Consider the following 19007-nt stretch of genomic DNA (forward strand, 5'->3'; position numbering starts at 1 on the left):
AGTGATTCTCGCTTCGGCGTGAACGCGGCAATGCCTATATGGATAAGCATCGTAAATGCAAGCAGCCATAGTGGTGGCGGCCTCAGCAAAGAAAATGATCACCGACGAGCGCACCAGTATGACTAATCACCCCAGAGCTTATCGTGATAAACTATTTTCAGCTATCGGCTTGACAGCACATGTGGTGCAGTGCATAATGCTGCTGTAAACCTACTGCACACTTTTTTAACAGGCGAAAACCCAAAATGCAGTCTGTGCAGGTCTGCTAGCAAACATGCATATGTACGGTACCCGGGCAGTATTTTTGGGCGATTACTTTCTGCGGTAGTTTCACTTTTATGAGACTTGGCATTGGGTGCCTTTAGGCATGTGGCCAACAGCACTCTTGGCACTGTGAGTAGATGGCGAGCTTGGCACAGTTCCAGAAATGCTGTCGGCTGTACGCGCAGACAAGTCCGGTGCAGAGTCACACAATATCTCGTGAAACTGAGGTTTTGTGTGACTTTGCACGGAATTCTTAAGCGAAAGTGATCGCCCAAGAATTCCGCCCCAGAAAGCATCCCAGCGCATAGTCATGGCATGCGCTTAGTAGGTGAAGCACTGCACACAAATTGCAGGGAACAATTGGCACCATGCAGCATTGGATACCTCGTTTCACTGAAGTGCCGCCGGTTTCGCTGAGTAGCAGATCATTGTACAAAGGCGCACTTTGGCATTGGGGAAAGCCGGACGAGTCGCCCCCACAACTGTGATGTCTGCCACTGTGTTCCCTTTCAAAGTTTCGAAATGCTCCTTTGGTTTCGCTTTTGCACTGTCGTACGGGAGCCAGAATCTTTTCAGCACTTTGAAAAAAAAAAAGAAATAACCTTGCAATGCGTATCTTGGCCAACATTTACTGCAGCATCGCATTTATTTGTTGGTAAAGCCGGTGCACATCAGGAGACGCATATTTGTACTTGGCAGTTAGTGCATATTACTGTTTGGTGTGTACTTATGCCATTCCTGCCAGGTACGTATTAGCGATGTTTCACTTGCTTGAAGATCACTGAAGAGTCTTCACAGTGGGCAAAAAATATGAACTGATGATGATGATGGCTTCCTCCTCCTGTGTGGCCAGGTGTTCCCAGATGCCAAGCAGCAGGAGTGGCGTGCAGGGCAAACGCACCCTGGCGTGTTTCGCTTCCGCTTCTGGCTGCTGGGTGACTGGATCGACGTACTCGTGGACGACCGGCTGCCTGTCACCAGTGGCAAACTCTACGGCTGCCGGTCACAGGTCCCCTCCGAGTTCTGGGCCCCCCTGCTGGAAAAGGCCTACGCCAAGTGAGGGTGGGGCTCCATACATTGGCAGCACCAACTCATATGGGGTCAATGCCCCACAGGTGTCACTCTGTTGAGAAGGAGGCAAGGGAAAGTGACAGAGTTTAATATGTTGTGGCATATGCACAGACTGCAGGCGAAAGATGGGAACATAGAAATGTCTGAGTATAGTTCGTAGTCGGTGCACGATGTATGACAGGCACATACATGTGACAACAACTACAGCAGAACCCCGATTATACAACTTTGAAAGGACTATGCAAAACCATTGTATAATCCGTGCATCTTATAATCGAAAAACTAGGAGTATAGGCAGTGATGCTCAGTCTTGCTAAAAAAAATGGATACAGAATGCCCGTATAAACCCGTGGCACGAACCTCCGCATTTAATTGTGGGAGGTGTGAGCAAATCTTTATTCTCACCTTTACAAAAATCGTGATATTTTTCTCTACGTTTGCCCAGTGGCGATGCATCAGCTTCCTCTCGAGAGCTACAACATGTGGCTGCAAGTCAACGCTGAACAACATGCCCGCGTAAGTCGAAACGAACGGACAATTCGGAAGCAAGTTCTCTTCACTTATCGTCGTCTGAAGCGGAGACGTCTTTCCTTGGGCAGTATCCTTGGGCAATCCCTTTAGGAGATAGCCTCACTCGAAAAATTTTGTGTGACTCGGCACCGATAGTGTCGCCGGCAAGTGTTTATGGCGCTGTGCCAAGCTCGTTATCCATGTTAAGACCACTACCAGCCTATACATAGAGGGTTCAACGACAGGACAAAGTCTCGCGAAAGCGAAACTGGCTTCCTAAGTGATCGCACAAGATCACGTCACTTTCGAGCTTGTTTGAGATTGAGTACTTCTTAAAGGGCCCCTCACCAGGCCGCTTAGCAAATTTTGGTCATACGCTCGAAGTTGTTACGTGTTCTCTAGGGAGCATTCTGCCGCAAAAATTTTTCGAATCGGCTCATTAATAGCCCTCAGTGCCACAAACCAATGATTTCAGCAGACGGGCTCCATTGCCAGGTTAGACGCCCTCTCCACTCGCCCCATCTAGCCTTCGCAAGTGAAATTCCTTCCCTGCGTTCTCCCATACCAGACCTTGAGGATCCCGTGACTCATACGTCACAGGCCGTCCTGCCTTCATTTTTTTTTCTGGCTTTTCTTTTTTTTTCCTGCGCTACGCATTTCCCCTGACTGTGCTGCGCGTGAGCTGTTGTCTCGTTCGTGCAGTGCACGATTTTGCACAGTGTGCGCAAGGAAACATAAATAGCGGTTTAATTCAGTGCTATATGAATACTGAGGCAGAACAAGTGGATTGCAGCATGTGATCACGCACTAAAACACGGTAGAAAATGGCATAGTTCTGATACCTGCGCACCTGACCACACGACCGTGGGAACAAGCATGCGAAGCGGAAGTACATCTCTCTTGCTTCGGTGTGAAGTAAAACAAAAAAGACGCAGACATTCCGTTTGTGTTTTATTATTTCTCTAAACTTCAATTCGTCAATACAAGCAACAGATTGCTCAGATAACAGATGTTGTCTTGAATAATTGTCGAAGTCACATGTCACCATGAGCGACGTCACACTGCGGACATGGCTACGCAGGCGCAGGGGCACGACTACATCACCGTCCGGCTTGGAGCGCGACGACTGCGAGAACGAAAAACTGTGTTCAGTTTGAAATTTCAGATCTTTCCACGGCGCATAGCGATGTAGTACTTTGCGGACACGTTCATTATCGTGCAATGTGCAGCTCAATATGGCCAGACCTGGTTAGAGGCCCTTTAATAAAATAGGTACAACAAACTAAAGCTGAAGTATGGACTGTTATATCCGAAAGTCTGTTGTACACGGGTCCGTTGTAATGAGCGTAGACTGTATAAGATTGAGCACCTTTGAGCTGTGACAAGTTGTTCTCGTGGGAGACAGTACGTGCTGCGAAAGATGTTTGGCACATGTTCACAAAATCACTCTTAAAGGAGTGATGGGAAGTTATTGATGTGTAACGAAGAAGAGTAGCCTGCCTGCGCCACAGCACCATCGCTACCGGCATGAGCTCGTGGTTGCTGTTTTTCACCAAACGCTTGCGACGGCTACCCGTTCGCGCCCGTTGCTAATAAATCTCTTAGCAAGTGGTGGACGTGCTGGGTTTCGACCACCCTGGAACTTCGGAGTCGCACTCTACCCCCCATCATGCCCGACGACGCACGCACTCCTCCAGCTCCTCCAACGGCGCCGGCCACCTTGGTTTGTGCCGGTGCCTTGCGTCAGCGAGATCCCCCCATCATCTCCGGCACAGATGACAAAGACGTTGAAGATTGGATCTCGTCTTATGAGCGAGTGAGTGCCCATAACCAGTGGGACGACGTTACCAAGTTGAGAAATGTCGCATTTTCTCTTACGGACGTTGCGAAACTATGGTTTCTAAACCATGAAGCCGACCTCACTCCGTGGTTGGTCTTCAAGACCAGCTTTACTCAAGTTTTCGGTCGGCCTGCAGTAAGAAAGCTTCGTGCAGAACAGCGTTTGCATGCACAATCCCAAGAGGCCGGAGAGAACTTCACAAGCTACATTGAGAACATTGTTGACCTTTGCAAACGGGTGAATGCATCGATGTTAGAAGAGGAGAAGATCAAACATGTAATGAAGGGTATTCAGGAAGACGCATTCCAAATGTTATTATCGAAGAGTCCTCACACTGTCGCTGAAGTGATAGAATTGTGCCAGAGTTACAACGAGTTGCGCAGGCAACGGCTTCACACCCGACGTCCCACCCCGCCCGCCGACTCTCTGTCAAGCCTTGGAGTCGACGACAACCATGCAGATCTCTTCGTAAAAATTCAGGAATTCGTTCGCGCAGAGGTCGCCCGCCAGCTATCTTTGATATCTTCTGTCCAGGGACCACCACCTGCTTTGCATCCTACGATCCGCGACTTCATTCAAGAGCAAGTATCTCAAGCAGTTCCTCCAGCCGCTGAGCAGACACCAGTCACGGCTCCTCTCACTTACGCTGAAGCAGTTTCCCGATCTCGTCCACAAACGCCCCTGCCGCCCTCTATGCGTCGACCACCGACATTTTTGCCGCCATCTATGCCGCTTCACGACCGACGGCATTTTCCTCCTATGCCACTACCCGACCGACAGCATTTTCCGAATCCTCAACAACGACCCGGACCTTACCCCCACCAGTGGCGCACCTTCGATGACCGCCGAATATGTTTTGCTTGCGGTGGTGCTGGTCACATGGCGCGCCATTGTCGTCGTTGCATACTTCCTCTTCAGAACATCCGGCGAGCGCCACCTTTCCCCGCTCCGTTTTCCTCTTCGCCTTCCAGCCTTCTTACCTATTCCTTTTCCCCTGGCCGCCCAACCGCCTCTACTCGCTGCTCACCATCTCCCCGTCGTCGCTCGCTTTCTCCGATGCGGTGCCGTCCCGTGTCCACCGAGCAGGAAAACTGATGGGCACAGTTCCCGAGGCCCGAACTGCGTCCACGTCGCAATGCCCAAGTCCTCGTCCCTCTCCAGCCAACGTAATTGAAGTCTCTGTCGAAGGAATCGGCGTCCTGGCACTTGTAGATACAGGAGCAGCCGTATCCATAATTTCTGCTGAACTCTGCCGCATACTACGAAAGGTTTTGACGCCTCTCTCCGACTTGTCCCTTCGAACCGCGAACGCTCAAAATATAACGCCTCTCGTTGCCTGTACTGCTCGCGTCTTCATTCAAGGTCTACTGTATACCGTCAAATTCGTCGTTCTGCCCTCGTGTTCCCATGACATTATATTAGGCTGGGACTTCCTTGCAAATAATAACGCCGTTATTGGCTGTTGTCACGCCGAACTCGAACTTTCTGCACTTTCTGACGTCGAGACTATCGAAAACGAGCCTTCTAGTGTTAAACTCTGTTTCCGAAGACAATTCCGTCCCTCCACGCTCTTCCCTGCTTGTGCCTGTGTCGTGCGCCGCCATTTCTGGTGCCACTGTTCTTTTTACTCCCTCTGAGGTTTTCATTCGCCACCGATGTTCTCCGCTGCCCTTTGCTCTCCTTACTATTCGCAATGGTGTCACGAAAATAGTCGTCAACAATCCCACGGCCTGCCCTTTAGCTTTATTTCATGGTGAATGCCTAGGCCTTGTTCAACCACTCGACACCTTTTGCATCTTTGACGCTCCTGCCGTTTCTACTTCTGCGGACCTTGGCGCACTTGTGACCCTGCGGTTAATCAGTCACTCCTCGACGCTTTCCACTGCTCCATCGACGATGGCACGTCATCTTCAGAACGAAGCCAGCCTATTGCTCTCCTGTAGAGGTTCAGCGCTTCTTTCGACAGCCATGCTTCCGGTTTGGGCCGCACATCGACCGTTTTTCACCAGATAGATACCGGCAGTCATGCACCTTTACGGCAGCACCCTTACAGAGTATCCGCCTCTGAGCGCTGTATCATGGACCACCAGGTTGCTGACATGCTCAAGCATGGCGTTGTGCAGCCTTCCAATAGTCCCTGAGCATCACCGGTCGTCCTCGTTAAGAAAAAGGACAGCTCTATTCGATTCTGCGTCGACTACCAACGTCTGAACAAGATAACGCGCAAGGATGTTTACCCGTTACCGCGCATCGATGACGCCCTCGACTGTTTGCAGGGAGCTGAGTTCTTTTCTTTGCTGGATTTACGTTCCGGATACTGGCAAGTCCTTTTGGCACCATCTGATCAACCTAAAACAGCGTTTGTAACACCTGACGGATTGTACGAATTCATTGTAATGCCCTTCGGCCTGTGTAACGCTCCAGCCACTTTTGAGAGAATGATAGACAATATTTCACGCGGCCTCAAATGGAACACATGTTTATGCTACCTGGATGACGTAGTTGTCTTTTCCGCTGATTTCCGAACCCATCTCCGCCGTCTCGAGCAAGTTATGAAATGCCTTACCGACGCGGGACATCAACTTAACCTAAAGAAATGTTGTTTTGGTGCCCGAAAACTCACTATTCTTGGCCATGTTGTATTGCGAGACGGCGTTCTTCCGGATCCAGCCAAGCTCCGCACTGTCACAGACTTTCCGCAACCAAAGAAGTTAAAGGAGCTTCAAAGTTTCCTTGGTTTATGCTCATACTTCCGACGTTTCATTCGAAATTTCGCTTCCATAAGTGCACCCTTGACAGCCCTTCTAAGTGGCGACAAAGAACTTTCCACTTGGTCACCCGCCTGTGATGATGCCTTCACGAAATTACGCCGCCTGCTAACCTCGCCACCTATCCTCCGCCACTTCGATCCTGCAGCGCCCACAGAGGTCCACACTGATGCCAGCGGCATCGGACTTGGCGCCATACTTGCACAACGAAAAGCGGGGTTTGATGGATATGTCGTTGCCTACGCGAGCCGAACTCTGACAAAGGCTGAGGCTAATTACTCTGTTACAGAGAAAGAGTGTTTAGCCATTATTTGGGCCCTTGGAAAATTCCATCCTTATTTGTATGGTCACCCTTTCGATGTTGTCACTGACCATCACGCCCTTTGTTGGCTGTCTACCCTTAAGGACCGATCTGGCCGACTTGCTCGCTGGGCCCTTAAGCTACAGCAGTACAGAAGGGTTGAAATCTGGGCCAGTTGGTACATACTTGAACGAAAGAACCAGTCAAAAACACAAAGGACAAGAGAAGATAAGAAGATGCGGTTGCGCATGCTCTGCTGCCCTTGCTGGGACTACACCGATTCTAATAAACCACAGTTGATAGTCCAGTCGTTGTGTCGTGAACTTCTTCTCTTGTCCTTTATGTTTTTGACTGGTTCTTTCGTTCAAGTACAGCAGTACGACATCCGCTTTCTCTACCATTCCGGCCGCAAACACACGGACGCTAACGCCCTTTCTCGCTCACCGGTCTCCGCTGACTGCGCTTGCCTCTCCGCCCTCGAGCCCGCACTTCCATCTCATGCACTGCGCAACATGCCGTCGGAGCAGCGCAAGAATCCCTGGATCAGTGCTCTCATCAGCATCCTTTCTGATCCATCCACCTCTTCACCATCTCGCACTCTTCGCCGCCAGGCTACCCACTTCTGCATTCACAACGGCCTTCTTTATCGTCGTAATTACTTCTCTGATGGTCGCAAGTGGCTTCTGGTGATACCTCGCCATCTCCGTGACCTTATCTGCGACGCTTTCCACGCAGACCCTCAGTGCGCACATGCCGGCCTCTTCAAGACCTATGCTCGACTACGCGTCCGATTTTATTGGCGCGGCAAGTATAACTACGTCAGAAAGTTCATTCGCTCCTGCGCTCAGTGCCGATGCCGAAAATTACCTCCCGGACAAGTCTACCCGTCCCAACCCCTTCCCTGCCCTAGTCGGCCCTTTGATCGTGTTGGTATAGACATCTACGGACCGCTACCCTCCACTCCAGCAGGCAACCACTGGATTATTGTTGCAGTGGATCACTTGACCTGCTATGCTGAAACTGCTGCTCTGCCAACTGCCAGCGCCTGCGACGTTGCATTGTTGCACTTGCTAAGAGATTTATTAGCAACGGGCGCGAACAGGTAGCCGTCACAAGCGTTCGGCGAAAAACAGCAACCATGAGCTCATGCGGGTAGCGATGCTGCTGTGGCGCAGGCAGGCTACTCTTCTTCGTTACAGATGCTAGATTTTCCCATGTAATCGCTGGGACATTGAAATCGCCGAATGAAAGAATGGGAGTGTGACAGTACATTGTGGTAATTGTTAGCCAACCTACTGTCAGTGTTCGGGGGATGGTAGCAGATGCCAATAATAACTTCAAGATAACATGCTTTCGAGGAGATGAAGATGATTTCAAGGTCAGATGCAATATTGATAAGCTGATATTAAAGGCTATGGTGAGCTGCAATGAGAAACACATCTATTAATGTGGTCATTCCTGGATATATCTAATCCCTGAAAGACAGATGGGAGTTCATTATTATGTATGGACAAGGATAACCAAGTCTCGTTACAGCACTACAGCATTGGATTGTGTTGACTGGATTAAAGCTGAGAGGGAATCGTGCTTGGGCAGGACACTTCTAATGTTATAGTGTAAAGAAATGAAAAAAATTATATTGTACGTGCATTAGCAGGACATGAGTAAATCTTTGTTTCTTCCAAATAAGAGGAAATTGTATTTCTGTAAGAAAGAATCAGGTGCGTGGTACTGTAAAGGACTTTTCTTTCTTTAGGTCATGGCAAACGGGTGCGCGTTACAATCGAGGGCGCGTTAGAATCAAGTGAACATGGTATTTATTTATGATAGGCAACCTATTACATTCTTTAAACACTGAAATAGTAGATGCACATAAATGTTTTAACGTGATAGCGTTAGGGGGCCCCATGTCGCAGAAAATTCGGTGCCGGCATCCCTGTGAGCGAAAATTTCTGTATATATTTAGGTATATGTATATGCCACGCCTTGCTATGCGACATGCACTATATGCGGGTTAAATGTATTGCCACACCATTCTGTCACTAAAGTTGCTCATAACTTGTCTTAGCTTCTTGACAAAGTTATTCCTCGCAATTTTGAGAATGACAGCCCACAAACAAATGTCATGAAACAAATCACCGACAGCGCATGCCTTTTATGTAAACACTTCTCAGACTGAAGTATTAAGATCTGAAATGATGCAATTTTTTTGGCATGGCTGTGCACTACCTCCGAGATCAGCTTACCTCAGTGCGCCTTCGTGTATAGTGTTCGCTGCCAGTGTTTCATGTTAAACATAACGGTTACATAAGCTGCAGTTGCCAGGAAGTGTGAGAAGCCGTCGGGGATCTTTGAATGCTGTCGTGTTCCACTCTTAAAGGCAAAGCTTAAGCATCCTCCAAATTTTTTTGTGTAGAGGCGTGCGATTATTTGGAAATGTTTAATACTATTGAATATTATATATTTAATACATTAGACTCGCATTAATTTGACTATGGTTAATCGAGGCTTTGGTTAGTGCAATCCCGACCCAAGGACCCAGCCTGGCGCCCACGTATTCTCTTGGCCCAAACGATCATTATGTCAATCCTGAAATTGGCCTTACCCAGATAATTTGAACTTACCCTGCCAACACGCGCGCGCCGTACCCCTGTGGTGACTCCAATAGCGATCACTTTAGTGGCAGAGTCTGCCTCAGCAGAGCTTAGGGGCAGTGAATTTAACACATGTCATCTCGCACCGAAAATGCCTACTTTGGGCCCTCCCTAGAAAGATCTTGAAGCAATAATGGTAGCTCCAATATTGAATTATGGTATTTAACCGATTCTATGGCGTGCCTTTTTTTTTTTCCCAAATAACTTGGGCGAAAATTGCCTGAATAGTGCAATCAGATACGAAACCGAATTGCCTTTGCGGTGTTTTTATGCTTTACAGCCTACCATGAATGTATTGCAGCGAAACTTAACTTTAGTAAACCTGCCACCATTGTGGAGCACATATTAGACCCTTGCCAATTTTCCTTGCAAAAAAATCAGATGCTCGTTAGATTTCTTTCTTGCTTAGGAGCTTTAATGTCATTTCTACATTAGTTTTCTGCTTCAGACATAAAATATTGGCACTCGTTTGATTCGAGGCCATGTTAGACTCGGGCAAATACTGCCAAATTAATAAGCGTTGTGAGCTGCTGTTTTTTCTGCGCTTGTTTAATTCGGCCTGCTGGATAATTCGATCAATCTCGTCGGCCCCGTCAGGGTGGAATTGACAGGAGTTGACTACATTTGTATTTGCTTTGAAAACTATGTATAGCCTTTTTAATATTTAGTAGAGGATACGAATTTACGAAACAAATCGAATATACTGTGGCTGCGCAGGGGCAGACATAGTTCTTTTCGCTTGTTTCTATGTAATCTGAGATTGTGTCCCTGATTCGTGAGAAGTTTCGTGACAATATTGTGCTGCTGTCGTAATTTGACATGTAAAGCACACTCAGCCACTGGATGACTAAATTGCACAGGAGAGCCAACCTGTTGGTGGGAAAGGCACGTGTTCGCGAACAGCAAAGGTGGACGTGCAGCGAAACGAAAGGAGATTGCGCAAAGAAGCCTATACTCCATTTCAGACATTAGGTGTAACGCTGTGGGAGCCACACAAGTAGTTCAGTGACGAAAATGGATCACTCCACGCAGTCCGTCCATGCGTTGGTGCACGCCAACGGCGTGTGCTTGTGTAAGCGCACACGTGAGGCTGCAACGGCGGGCTGTCAATAAAAGAAAAAGCCGAAAGGAAAAGTAACGAAAAACAAATTGATCTAAAACAACGCATTAGATATCCGTATATTGCCATTTGTTTGTTTCTAAGTATTAAAACATTTTTTTCATTCAGTACTGAGCCTGTATAAAGGACAGTTTCACACAATTGCTGTCAAGAACCTCAAACTATTTCTAAGTACGGACACAGCCACTGCAAAAAGTCTCTAGCCTCCACAGCATTGCACCTGATGTCTGAAATGATAATAGCAGTGATAATACTTTTTTCTGAAAGTATAGTCTGATGAACTGATCCACAACAGCAATGCCCATCCACGTGGCCCTAATATGTATGCAAAAATGCCAGCTTCCCACTGCATGCTCATGTCGCGCCTCAGCGCAGCGTATCGCACGCCTGTTACATTTCAGCATTCAGCGATGGGCAATCTGCTACCGCAACATGGCTGAGCCAGATCAGCTACTTGTACAAATATCACATGCGATAGATGTTCCACAGTGGACATTACGATGCCTACGTGCTGCAGTATGCTAAAAGGCGCTATTCTAAACAAGTGCTAGTGCATTACACATGCTTTCTGGGGCTCACAATCAAAATCTTATCTTCCTTAAGCAATCGAAGGTGCCCTCCCTCTTCTTCTCACCCCACATTATATGTGTGGCTGTGTTATATTCTTTGCAGTGAGTTGGTTGGATGTCTTGCACTGAAGGAAAAACAGAAGGGGCATGCCACAAAAGCTTTGCTGCAGATGTCCTGCTTGCATGTGGTGTAGGGAAAAGAAAAGACACTGTGTTCCCTGCACAATGCTCATAGTAGCAATTCAATTCAGTTTATTTTTCATTGATAATAATTTGTACAAAGGAACTGTTAGGCCTGTAGCCAAAGGCTAGTGTAGGCCCTAGTCATATATATAGTAGCAGCTACAATGTCATGCGCATATCTAGTTTTTAATGATACAACCTAATACAGTTAGGCGGATACAGCAGCACCACTTCATCTTGGTTGGGTGCGAATGTGGCTTTTGCCTCGCTTGTTTGTTGGTACTTTTGCAGTGTCATCCGCAATCCTGAGCTTATTGCTTGGCAACAAAAGCACTGGGTGACAACCGGCTCTGGTATGCCTCCGAGTTATTGGCATTTGATCCTGTATAATAATGCACTGGTTGGAAAAACCATACAGATATTGCGTGAATTGCTCAATTTTCCAAATCAGCATATGAATCAAATAAACAATGATTTACTGTAATGGCTTACTAGTCTATATATTGTTGTGGACAACATACCGCATATACTTGAACCTAACGGGCACTTTTTTCCCGATAAAACGGGTTCAAAAATTGCGTGCCTGTTAGAATCAAGTACGAGCCTAAATCTTAGTCACCATATCACTATCAGCATTTCAAAAACTTGGAGGACGCTTAAGCTTTGCCTTTAAGAGGGAAATGCGATATTGTTATCGGGCCTCATTAATGCTGGTGCCGACATTGAATATTCTGCAACATGAGGCCCGATAGAAAGCAACGGTGGGCTGATCCTGGTGGCAGTGCAGAGCAATGGCTCACAACCTCGTAAGCAAGGAAAAAGGTGTTTGTGCTCAAGTTTCCGTATAACAAACTCATGTTTTATTATATTTTCAAGCTATTTTCTCGTATATTCAAATTACGATCTGATGCTATCATGTCCTTAGGTCGCATGCAAGTTGGATTTTACGAATTTTCGAATGCATTTTACTTTGAGAAATTCAGTTAGTTCAATAACACTTATGCACCACGCGGAGTGCCTGCATGGTTGTGGTTCGAGATGATTTTTTCTGATGGACAATGCTGCCGATGGCAGATTTTGCATGACATGGGTCCTAAAATGGTTATTGTTCTGGTGTAGTTGTGCCGTGATTGTGACTCTGTGTTCGTATCACGTCTTGTTGAAATGAACTTTTTCAAAACACAATGGCTGTCTCATATGGCTTCAAGCCTAGCTGCCATAGCTGCCTCCATGCGCTGTAGTATGTGCGCTCAGGTTAGTCCACCATCTGTCTTCCCATTTTGTGCGTTTGCTGTATCAGCATGGAAGCGCTGACTGGGAAGACATGCCAAGTTCATCATGATGCCACAATAAAATGAAAGTCATCAGGCGTGCAGAGATGGGCAGAAATTGGGCGGCATCACGGGCGTTTGGAGTTCCCGAAACTTGCATGCAGCACTGGTGTAAACAGAAGGAGAGGCATTCTACTCCGGCGGTTGTTGCATATGGCACGGCCGCACACAGCTGCGTGGGCCCTATCTTGAAAGTGATCAGCGATGGGAACAGAGTCTACGCATCTAGGCACACCGCATTGTTCTCGTCACTTAGTTCGCTTTGAAGCGAGAGGCAGCACAAAGGTCAGTTCGCTCGCTCATGCTGCCACGCTTCCTGACCTCAGCGTTTTGATAGCGAATGAGATGTGTTCAAATCCACCATGTTTGGTAATTTAGTTAGTAAGTGAATGTTTACAAGTTTATATGGCCTACAAAGCTACTATCCTTACTTTGTATAGCAGTCTATTAGTTTGCTATCGTAATCAATGCTTCGCCTTCAGGCGAAACTCCGACTTCTTTTATGCGAAGCATATTACTAGAGCTCAACCCAGCTCCTCAGGCGCGGCAGTGTCGCCTTCAATACCACGTGACACCGTGACGTCACGACAGAGGAGAAACGGGGCTCCAACTCGCGCTGTCGCTCGAGAGCTCAACCCAGCTCCTCAGGCGCGGCGGTGTCGCCTTCAATACCACGTGACACCGTGACGTCACGACAGAGGAGAAATGGGGCTCCAACTTGCGCCGTCACTCACGGCGTCGCCTTCAAGGCTGACCACGTGACACCGCGACGTCACGACAGATGAGAAACGGGGCTCCAACTCACGCCGTCGCTCACGGCGTCGCGGCGGTATATAAGCAGCTGCGCTTGCCTCTGCTAGACACTCACGAGGTGAGATGCCTTCTGGAGACAGAGCTGCTCGTTGGAATGAGAAGCGAAGGTTGCGGCGTGCTACAGAGACTGATGAAGAGCGGGAAGAACGTCTGGCCAAGCAACGTGCTCAGTATGCGGCTCGGCGACAAGTTACTTACCAAGTTTAGCCACCAATATGCTTCGCATCTGACTAGGCTGAACCAAGCTAAGCCTCAGCCAATTTTTTATTCAGAGGAACTTTAGTGGGTTGGGAGTAAATCTGTTTTTTCAAACGAGAGAAAGTTGCATTTTCGTATAGAAGCATGAGGGGCGTGGCACTGTTTAGGGCTTTTTTTTTAGGTCATGGCGAACGGGTATGCATTACAATCGAGGGTGCATTAGAATCGAGTAAACACAGTAATTCCAATGTTCCTACCCATTAAAGCAACCAAACTTGCCAATAAAGCATCTGCCTATGTTATTTGATATTATGTTTGTTTACATTTGTTATTACAAATAGTATTTAATTGTATGTAACTTCTTGTCCATAGAGCCCCATGTATTTAGAACCTCAGTATAATGAAGTGCGTTCATACACGATTTCAATATAACGAAATTTCAATGCTGCTGCAAATGGATACTGAGATAATGCAGACGATCAAACAGTTGAATTACATGTGGCTGTTTGCGAACGCACCTTTCAAATCGCGCACCGCATGACCAAGAACAACTGCCAAAGTGAAGCAGCATGATATTCCGTATAAAGTCCAACTGCGATAACATCCTATTGGGTACCACGTGCTATATGCTTTAGGTACAAATGAAAGCATGTGAAAGTAAGCTAAGAAGGATGGTGCCTAGGTGAGTGCTGTCTTCCCATGCAAGCAAAGAGAAAGGGGGAGTGCTCTTGTTCGTGGTGACATGTGATAATTTGAAAAATTTTACGGCCTTTTGCATGCAAGAAAAATTTATTGGCAACTGAACTTATTTGCATAAAAGACGCTGAATTTCAATATAACGAAGCAAATTTCTGATTTTAGCAACTTCGTTATATCGAGGTATAGCTGTATTTACACACTCCTAGCCTTTGTGCAGGTGCTTTATGATTGCTACTTTATCAATACGCTCTCCAGCAGATGTTGTGGGTTCCCTGCAATGACGTACAAAAGCACTTCAGTTCTATGCAGCATTGTTGGGCAAGGAGTGCATTCACTGACAATGCTAAGAGTTTGTCGATTTCAGGTGCTGACTTGTTGAGCGACTGCAGTTCTTCATTGGCTAACATTTTGCTTGACTAGGCAGTAATTCATGCCTCGTACCTGGGAGCAGAGCAAACACTTGTTTTTCCTCTTCTATGCATTTGTCTTAATTTTAGCCGCTATGCTTTCAACTGCACGCTGACCCTTGCACACGACCTGAACGGCCTCTCGGATGTACCACTGTGTGGGCACTGAGGCCTTGCATGCTGCACAGATTCCTGGGCTGCTACGAACTTCTGGAGGCATGCAGCCTGTCGGATGCACTAGTGGACATGACAGGAGCCGCCGCCGAGCACCTGGAGTTGGCTGTGGGTGGTTATGCACGCGACCCCGCGCTACAGCAGCAGCTTTTTGCCAAAATGCAGGCTGTGTTGGACAATTCCTGCCAGGCGGTTGTCTGCTGTGCTATCTCGGTAAGCGTTTAAGTTCAGCTAGGTTTCAACTGGGGCTGGTTTGTGAGACAACGTTCAGCTAACTGCATCGGTTTCTCCATAAAAGACAGCGCCAAGATGGACAAGGTAGAACAACTGCACACTTTTTCATCCTTGTCCTGCTTAATGTTGTCTTTCATATGGACACCGGCACACTAAACCGAATAAGCTCAGAAATGCACATTGAAAGGCAACCAGTAATTCTGCTGCAGCAAAAAAGTGTAGCGTGCACTTTAGCGACTTCACCAACACCCCTTTGAGGCAGAGATCACGCATTCAGAGTCTGAGCATCGGTCAGCAGACATTTCCGTGTATCATTTGTCCTGCTCGTTAAATAGTGGTACTGTATTTAACGGAATGTAATGTGATCACGATTGTAGCGATAAAGTCAACTTACCAGTCATGTGTAATGAAAACATAAAATAAAATGAAGGCAATGTGAGATGAACGGAAAAATAAATGGTACCTTTATTTGTGGAATCAGAATTAGGAAACAAGTCTCCTTCACTCATCATTGTCTGAAGAGGAGGCAGAGCTTTCCTTAGGTGGTACTCTCAGGCAGTCACTTTTGGAGTAGTTTCACTTTCGTGAAATTTAGAGTGACTTAGGACTGAACACGTCCTAAATGAGAGTTTTTGGCACAGTGCGAAGAGCACTATTGGGCGAGCACTTCGGGGTATCCGGTGTCGGGACAAGCCAAGTCTCGCGAAAGCAAATGTTGCGTCACCGCAACATGTCGCACACACATTTGCTTAGAAGACCATCCAAGCAGCTCAAGCGCACTCTAAACCTAGCTGTAGCTGTCAGTGCTTTTCCCTTCTGGCAAAACCTACATATTTTCTTTGCTAGTTAGAACCTTGTTTACAAGGTTGTTTCACTCACATCGAATGCAGATGCATTGTTCCTGCGGCACTTGTTGAGTGCCTTCGTTCCCTTTTGTGCGTGTTCTTTGCAGGTGGAGCACGCAGACGAGATGGGCAGCACGACGACCAATGGTCTGCTTAAGGGCCACTCCTACCAGGTGATGTCTGCCCGAGAGGTGGTGCCCGTGGATGCCCCCTCCTGGCAGGAGCTGTTTCGCGATCGACCGCAGCTGCGTCTTCTCCGGCTGCGCAACCCGTGGTGTTATAAGGCGTCAGCCTGGACGGGCATCCTGGCTCAGGGGTGAGAGGGCACTCTGCTTTGGACACAGGACGCTTTCGCATGAGCAGTTGTCTCAAGTAAAGCTGTACTTGCTGCACTAATGCCACCCCTACCAACTCTCCTGAGCTTTTTGTGATGTTTACGAATTCAGGCTGTTTCTACAATTTTACTCCTCTTATGTCATTTTAGAAAAAATAAAAGCTGTTTGCCTAAAGCTGTTGAAAAATGGGGTGGCACAAGGTTGCAAAAAATGTATGCAGAAAAGAAATTACCGATGGTACTTGCACTGCCCTCATGTGGCAGTGCAAGACACCACATACCTGAAGAGGGGCATATGGTATATAGCCCCAAACAAATTTATTCATACGAGTTCCTGAAGGAAGTGAAACTGGTGGCAGCAAAGTCACTGAAAGAAGTAACTGTGATCTGTAAATGTGTTGCTTGTCAGTCTATGCCATTCCATATTTGCTGCTGCTGCTGCTGCTGCTTGTGCTTTGTATCTAAATGTGAACAGTCAATAATTAAGTGCATGTGTATCCCAGAAAAGATATGCTCAGGACAAACTTCATAAAATGTGCATGTTATTGCTTGTGTGTTTGTGCCTGATTTGTACTGTGCCTTGAATGCACATTAAAAAGCTCCATTTGGCGAAGATTATTCCAGTGACCTGCACTCAGTGTCCCTCTCGGCACCTGTGCTGATGTCAGATTCTATCGATCCAATTAATGCAACTTTTATCCTCGACTCCACAGCATACCATATCCACGACAGTAGTTGCATTCACTACTTTCTATGATGGTTTCTTTGACATAATTGCAACACTTCTTTTCATATGTAGCAGCAACACTACAAAGGCTAGAAGGTTGCAATGCAAAACTATCAACGACAAAATGAACTATCGATAATATACAATTGATGACTCAGAACTACACAATGTGCCACACGTAATCACTGGAACATGAACTTTGCAATGTTTTCCTGCATGTTTCTAACCACGCAATGTGCAGATCGTGGCGACAATCATAGTGTTTTGTGCTCTCGCAGTGCATGTGTCACGAAGTGCTGCTGACCTGATATATACCCTCCTGCACCAAGTCGATGCATGGTGTGCTGCCACACACCAAGTGAAGCCATGGTGACAGATGTACTGCCATAGTGTACTGCCATGGGTTTGTTACATTTGTTTAGCAAGAAGAGCCCTTGATACATTTCATTTAGCCACTGTGTTAGCTGGGCATTATTAGCATTGTGTCTGCACTGGCACTACTGTTTTGTACATTTAGTTTTCATAAATTACACAGCCTGCGAGACCCTGTTTTTGTAAGTTAAGCAGCAGAATTAAGGTAGACAAATATCACGTATCTTTATTGCTCTATTATATTGTATTGAGCAATTGACTGAAATGCATTTCAAGTTCGGACTTTACAGATGTGTTCATTTACAGGTCAGCCGAGTGGTCCTGTCTCTCGGAAGCCGAACAAGCCAAACTCAGCATCAGCCCATCTGATGAGCAAGAATTCTGGTGAGCCGAGATTAGCCAGTAAAAGCATGCTGCTACATTTGCACGTAGCATTCCAGCATTGGCCTGGATTTTTGAAGTGACAGTTTACAATTTGCACTGAGCTTGCATTGTCTCACAGCTCACTCGTAGTGGTTTAAGGGGACGCTAATGAAAAATTCTAAATTAGTAGGCAATGGTAAAGTATTCTTTCCCACTCCTCCCAGCATACAACATCAACAACATACAGAACCGAGACAGGATGAAGAAATATATATTCTTACTGATAGTCAATCAGCATGTCCAGCCTATGTGAACAGCCATTTAGATAAAGTAGCATGCGATATCCTCAACCACCTCAACGAAATACCATATTTACTCGCATTGCACTCGCGTAATGATCGCACCCCTGAATTTTGTCATCAAAACTCTGTTTTTTAAGTTTCCCGTGTAATGATCACACCCCGAACTTGCCCAGCAATATGTAGTGTGCCAAGTCTAGCTAATAATGATTGCGCTTACCATCTGTCAAACGCTATGCGAACGACTCTTGAAGACAAACCAAGCGGTCTGCATGCAACAAATAGTGAGCAGCGACAATAGCACCCATGTTCACACTGATATGTTAGAAGTGTACCCTATTCATACGTCGATGCTTGTAACACAGCTAAAATATTTGCCCACCCTTAGCGGAAATGTGCCATGTTAGGATAGTAGTGAAGATAAATACCGCAGTTTCCGCAGCATGCCCGCCATGTGTTTCTATGTCACTGGCAGCTAAGTGCACCTATCAGTTTCTGTCCCCTCAAAGTGGACATGGTTACGTTATTGCCACAAGCTTGCCGATATTATTAACGATATTATTCATTACTGATACGGAAGAAACTGTTTCAATGTGTGTGATGTACTCACAAGAAGAAGAAAAATCGTGCTCGGCTTGCTCCGCTGGCCGCCATTTTCGTTTTGGTGTCCCGCACTACATACAGCGGCAGCGGCCTATTTGTTGACCTGTTGTCATCCCGCAGCAAATGCGAGATGAAAAAAAAAATTTTCTTTTCTTTTTGCGGGAGATTTAACCCACGTAATGATCGCACCCCTGAATTTGCATCAATTTTTTTTACAGAAAAGTGCGATCATTACGCGAGTAGTAAATACGGGACCCCGCACCACAATAGTAATCTGGACACTGGGACACGAAGCCGTCAGCGGAAACAATTGTGAACACACGACAGC

At 46.8% G+C, this 19007-nt stretch overlaps 1 protein-coding gene and 1 long non-coding RNA gene across 3 annotated transcripts in view; one reads left to right on the forward strand and one right to left on the reverse strand.

The window, feature by feature from the left end:
- Nucleotides 1-19007, forward strand: part of LOC135913128 (calpain-5-like) — a 79366-nt gene that overhangs the window by 21813 nt on the left and 38546 nt on the right. The window contains exons 4-7 of the mRNA XM_065445814.1: nucleotides 1118-1320; nucleotides 14917-15115; nucleotides 16089-16297; nucleotides 17721-17798. Coding sequence (XP_065301886.1) covers nucleotides 1118-1320; nucleotides 14917-15115; nucleotides 16089-16297; nucleotides 17721-17798 — 689 coding nt within the window. The remainder of the gene's footprint in view (nucleotides 1-1117; nucleotides 1321-14916; nucleotides 15116-16088; nucleotides 16298-17720; nucleotides 17799-19007) is intronic.
- LOC135913158 (uncharacterized) lies at nucleotides 1248-18741 on the reverse strand. 2 transcript variants are annotated; one of them, XR_010567891.1, is made up of 3 exons: nucleotides 18687-18741; nucleotides 16016-16241; nucleotides 1248-1387 (listed from the first exon to the last, which is right to left on the reverse strand). It is a non-coding gene; the product is annotated as an uncharacterized lncRNA (long non-coding RNA). The 2 variants fall into 2 exon arrangements; XR_010567890.1 differs by lacking the exon at nucleotides 1248-1387 and adding an exon at nucleotides 1862-2971.

This window comes from Dermacentor albipictus, chromosome 1 (assembly GCF_038994185.2).
Source record: "Dermacentor albipictus isolate Rhodes 1998 colony chromosome 1, USDA_Dalb.pri_finalv2, whole genome shotgun sequence".
Classification (NCBI taxonomy): domain Eukaryota; kingdom Metazoa; phylum Arthropoda; class Arachnida; order Ixodida; family Ixodidae; genus Dermacentor; species Dermacentor albipictus.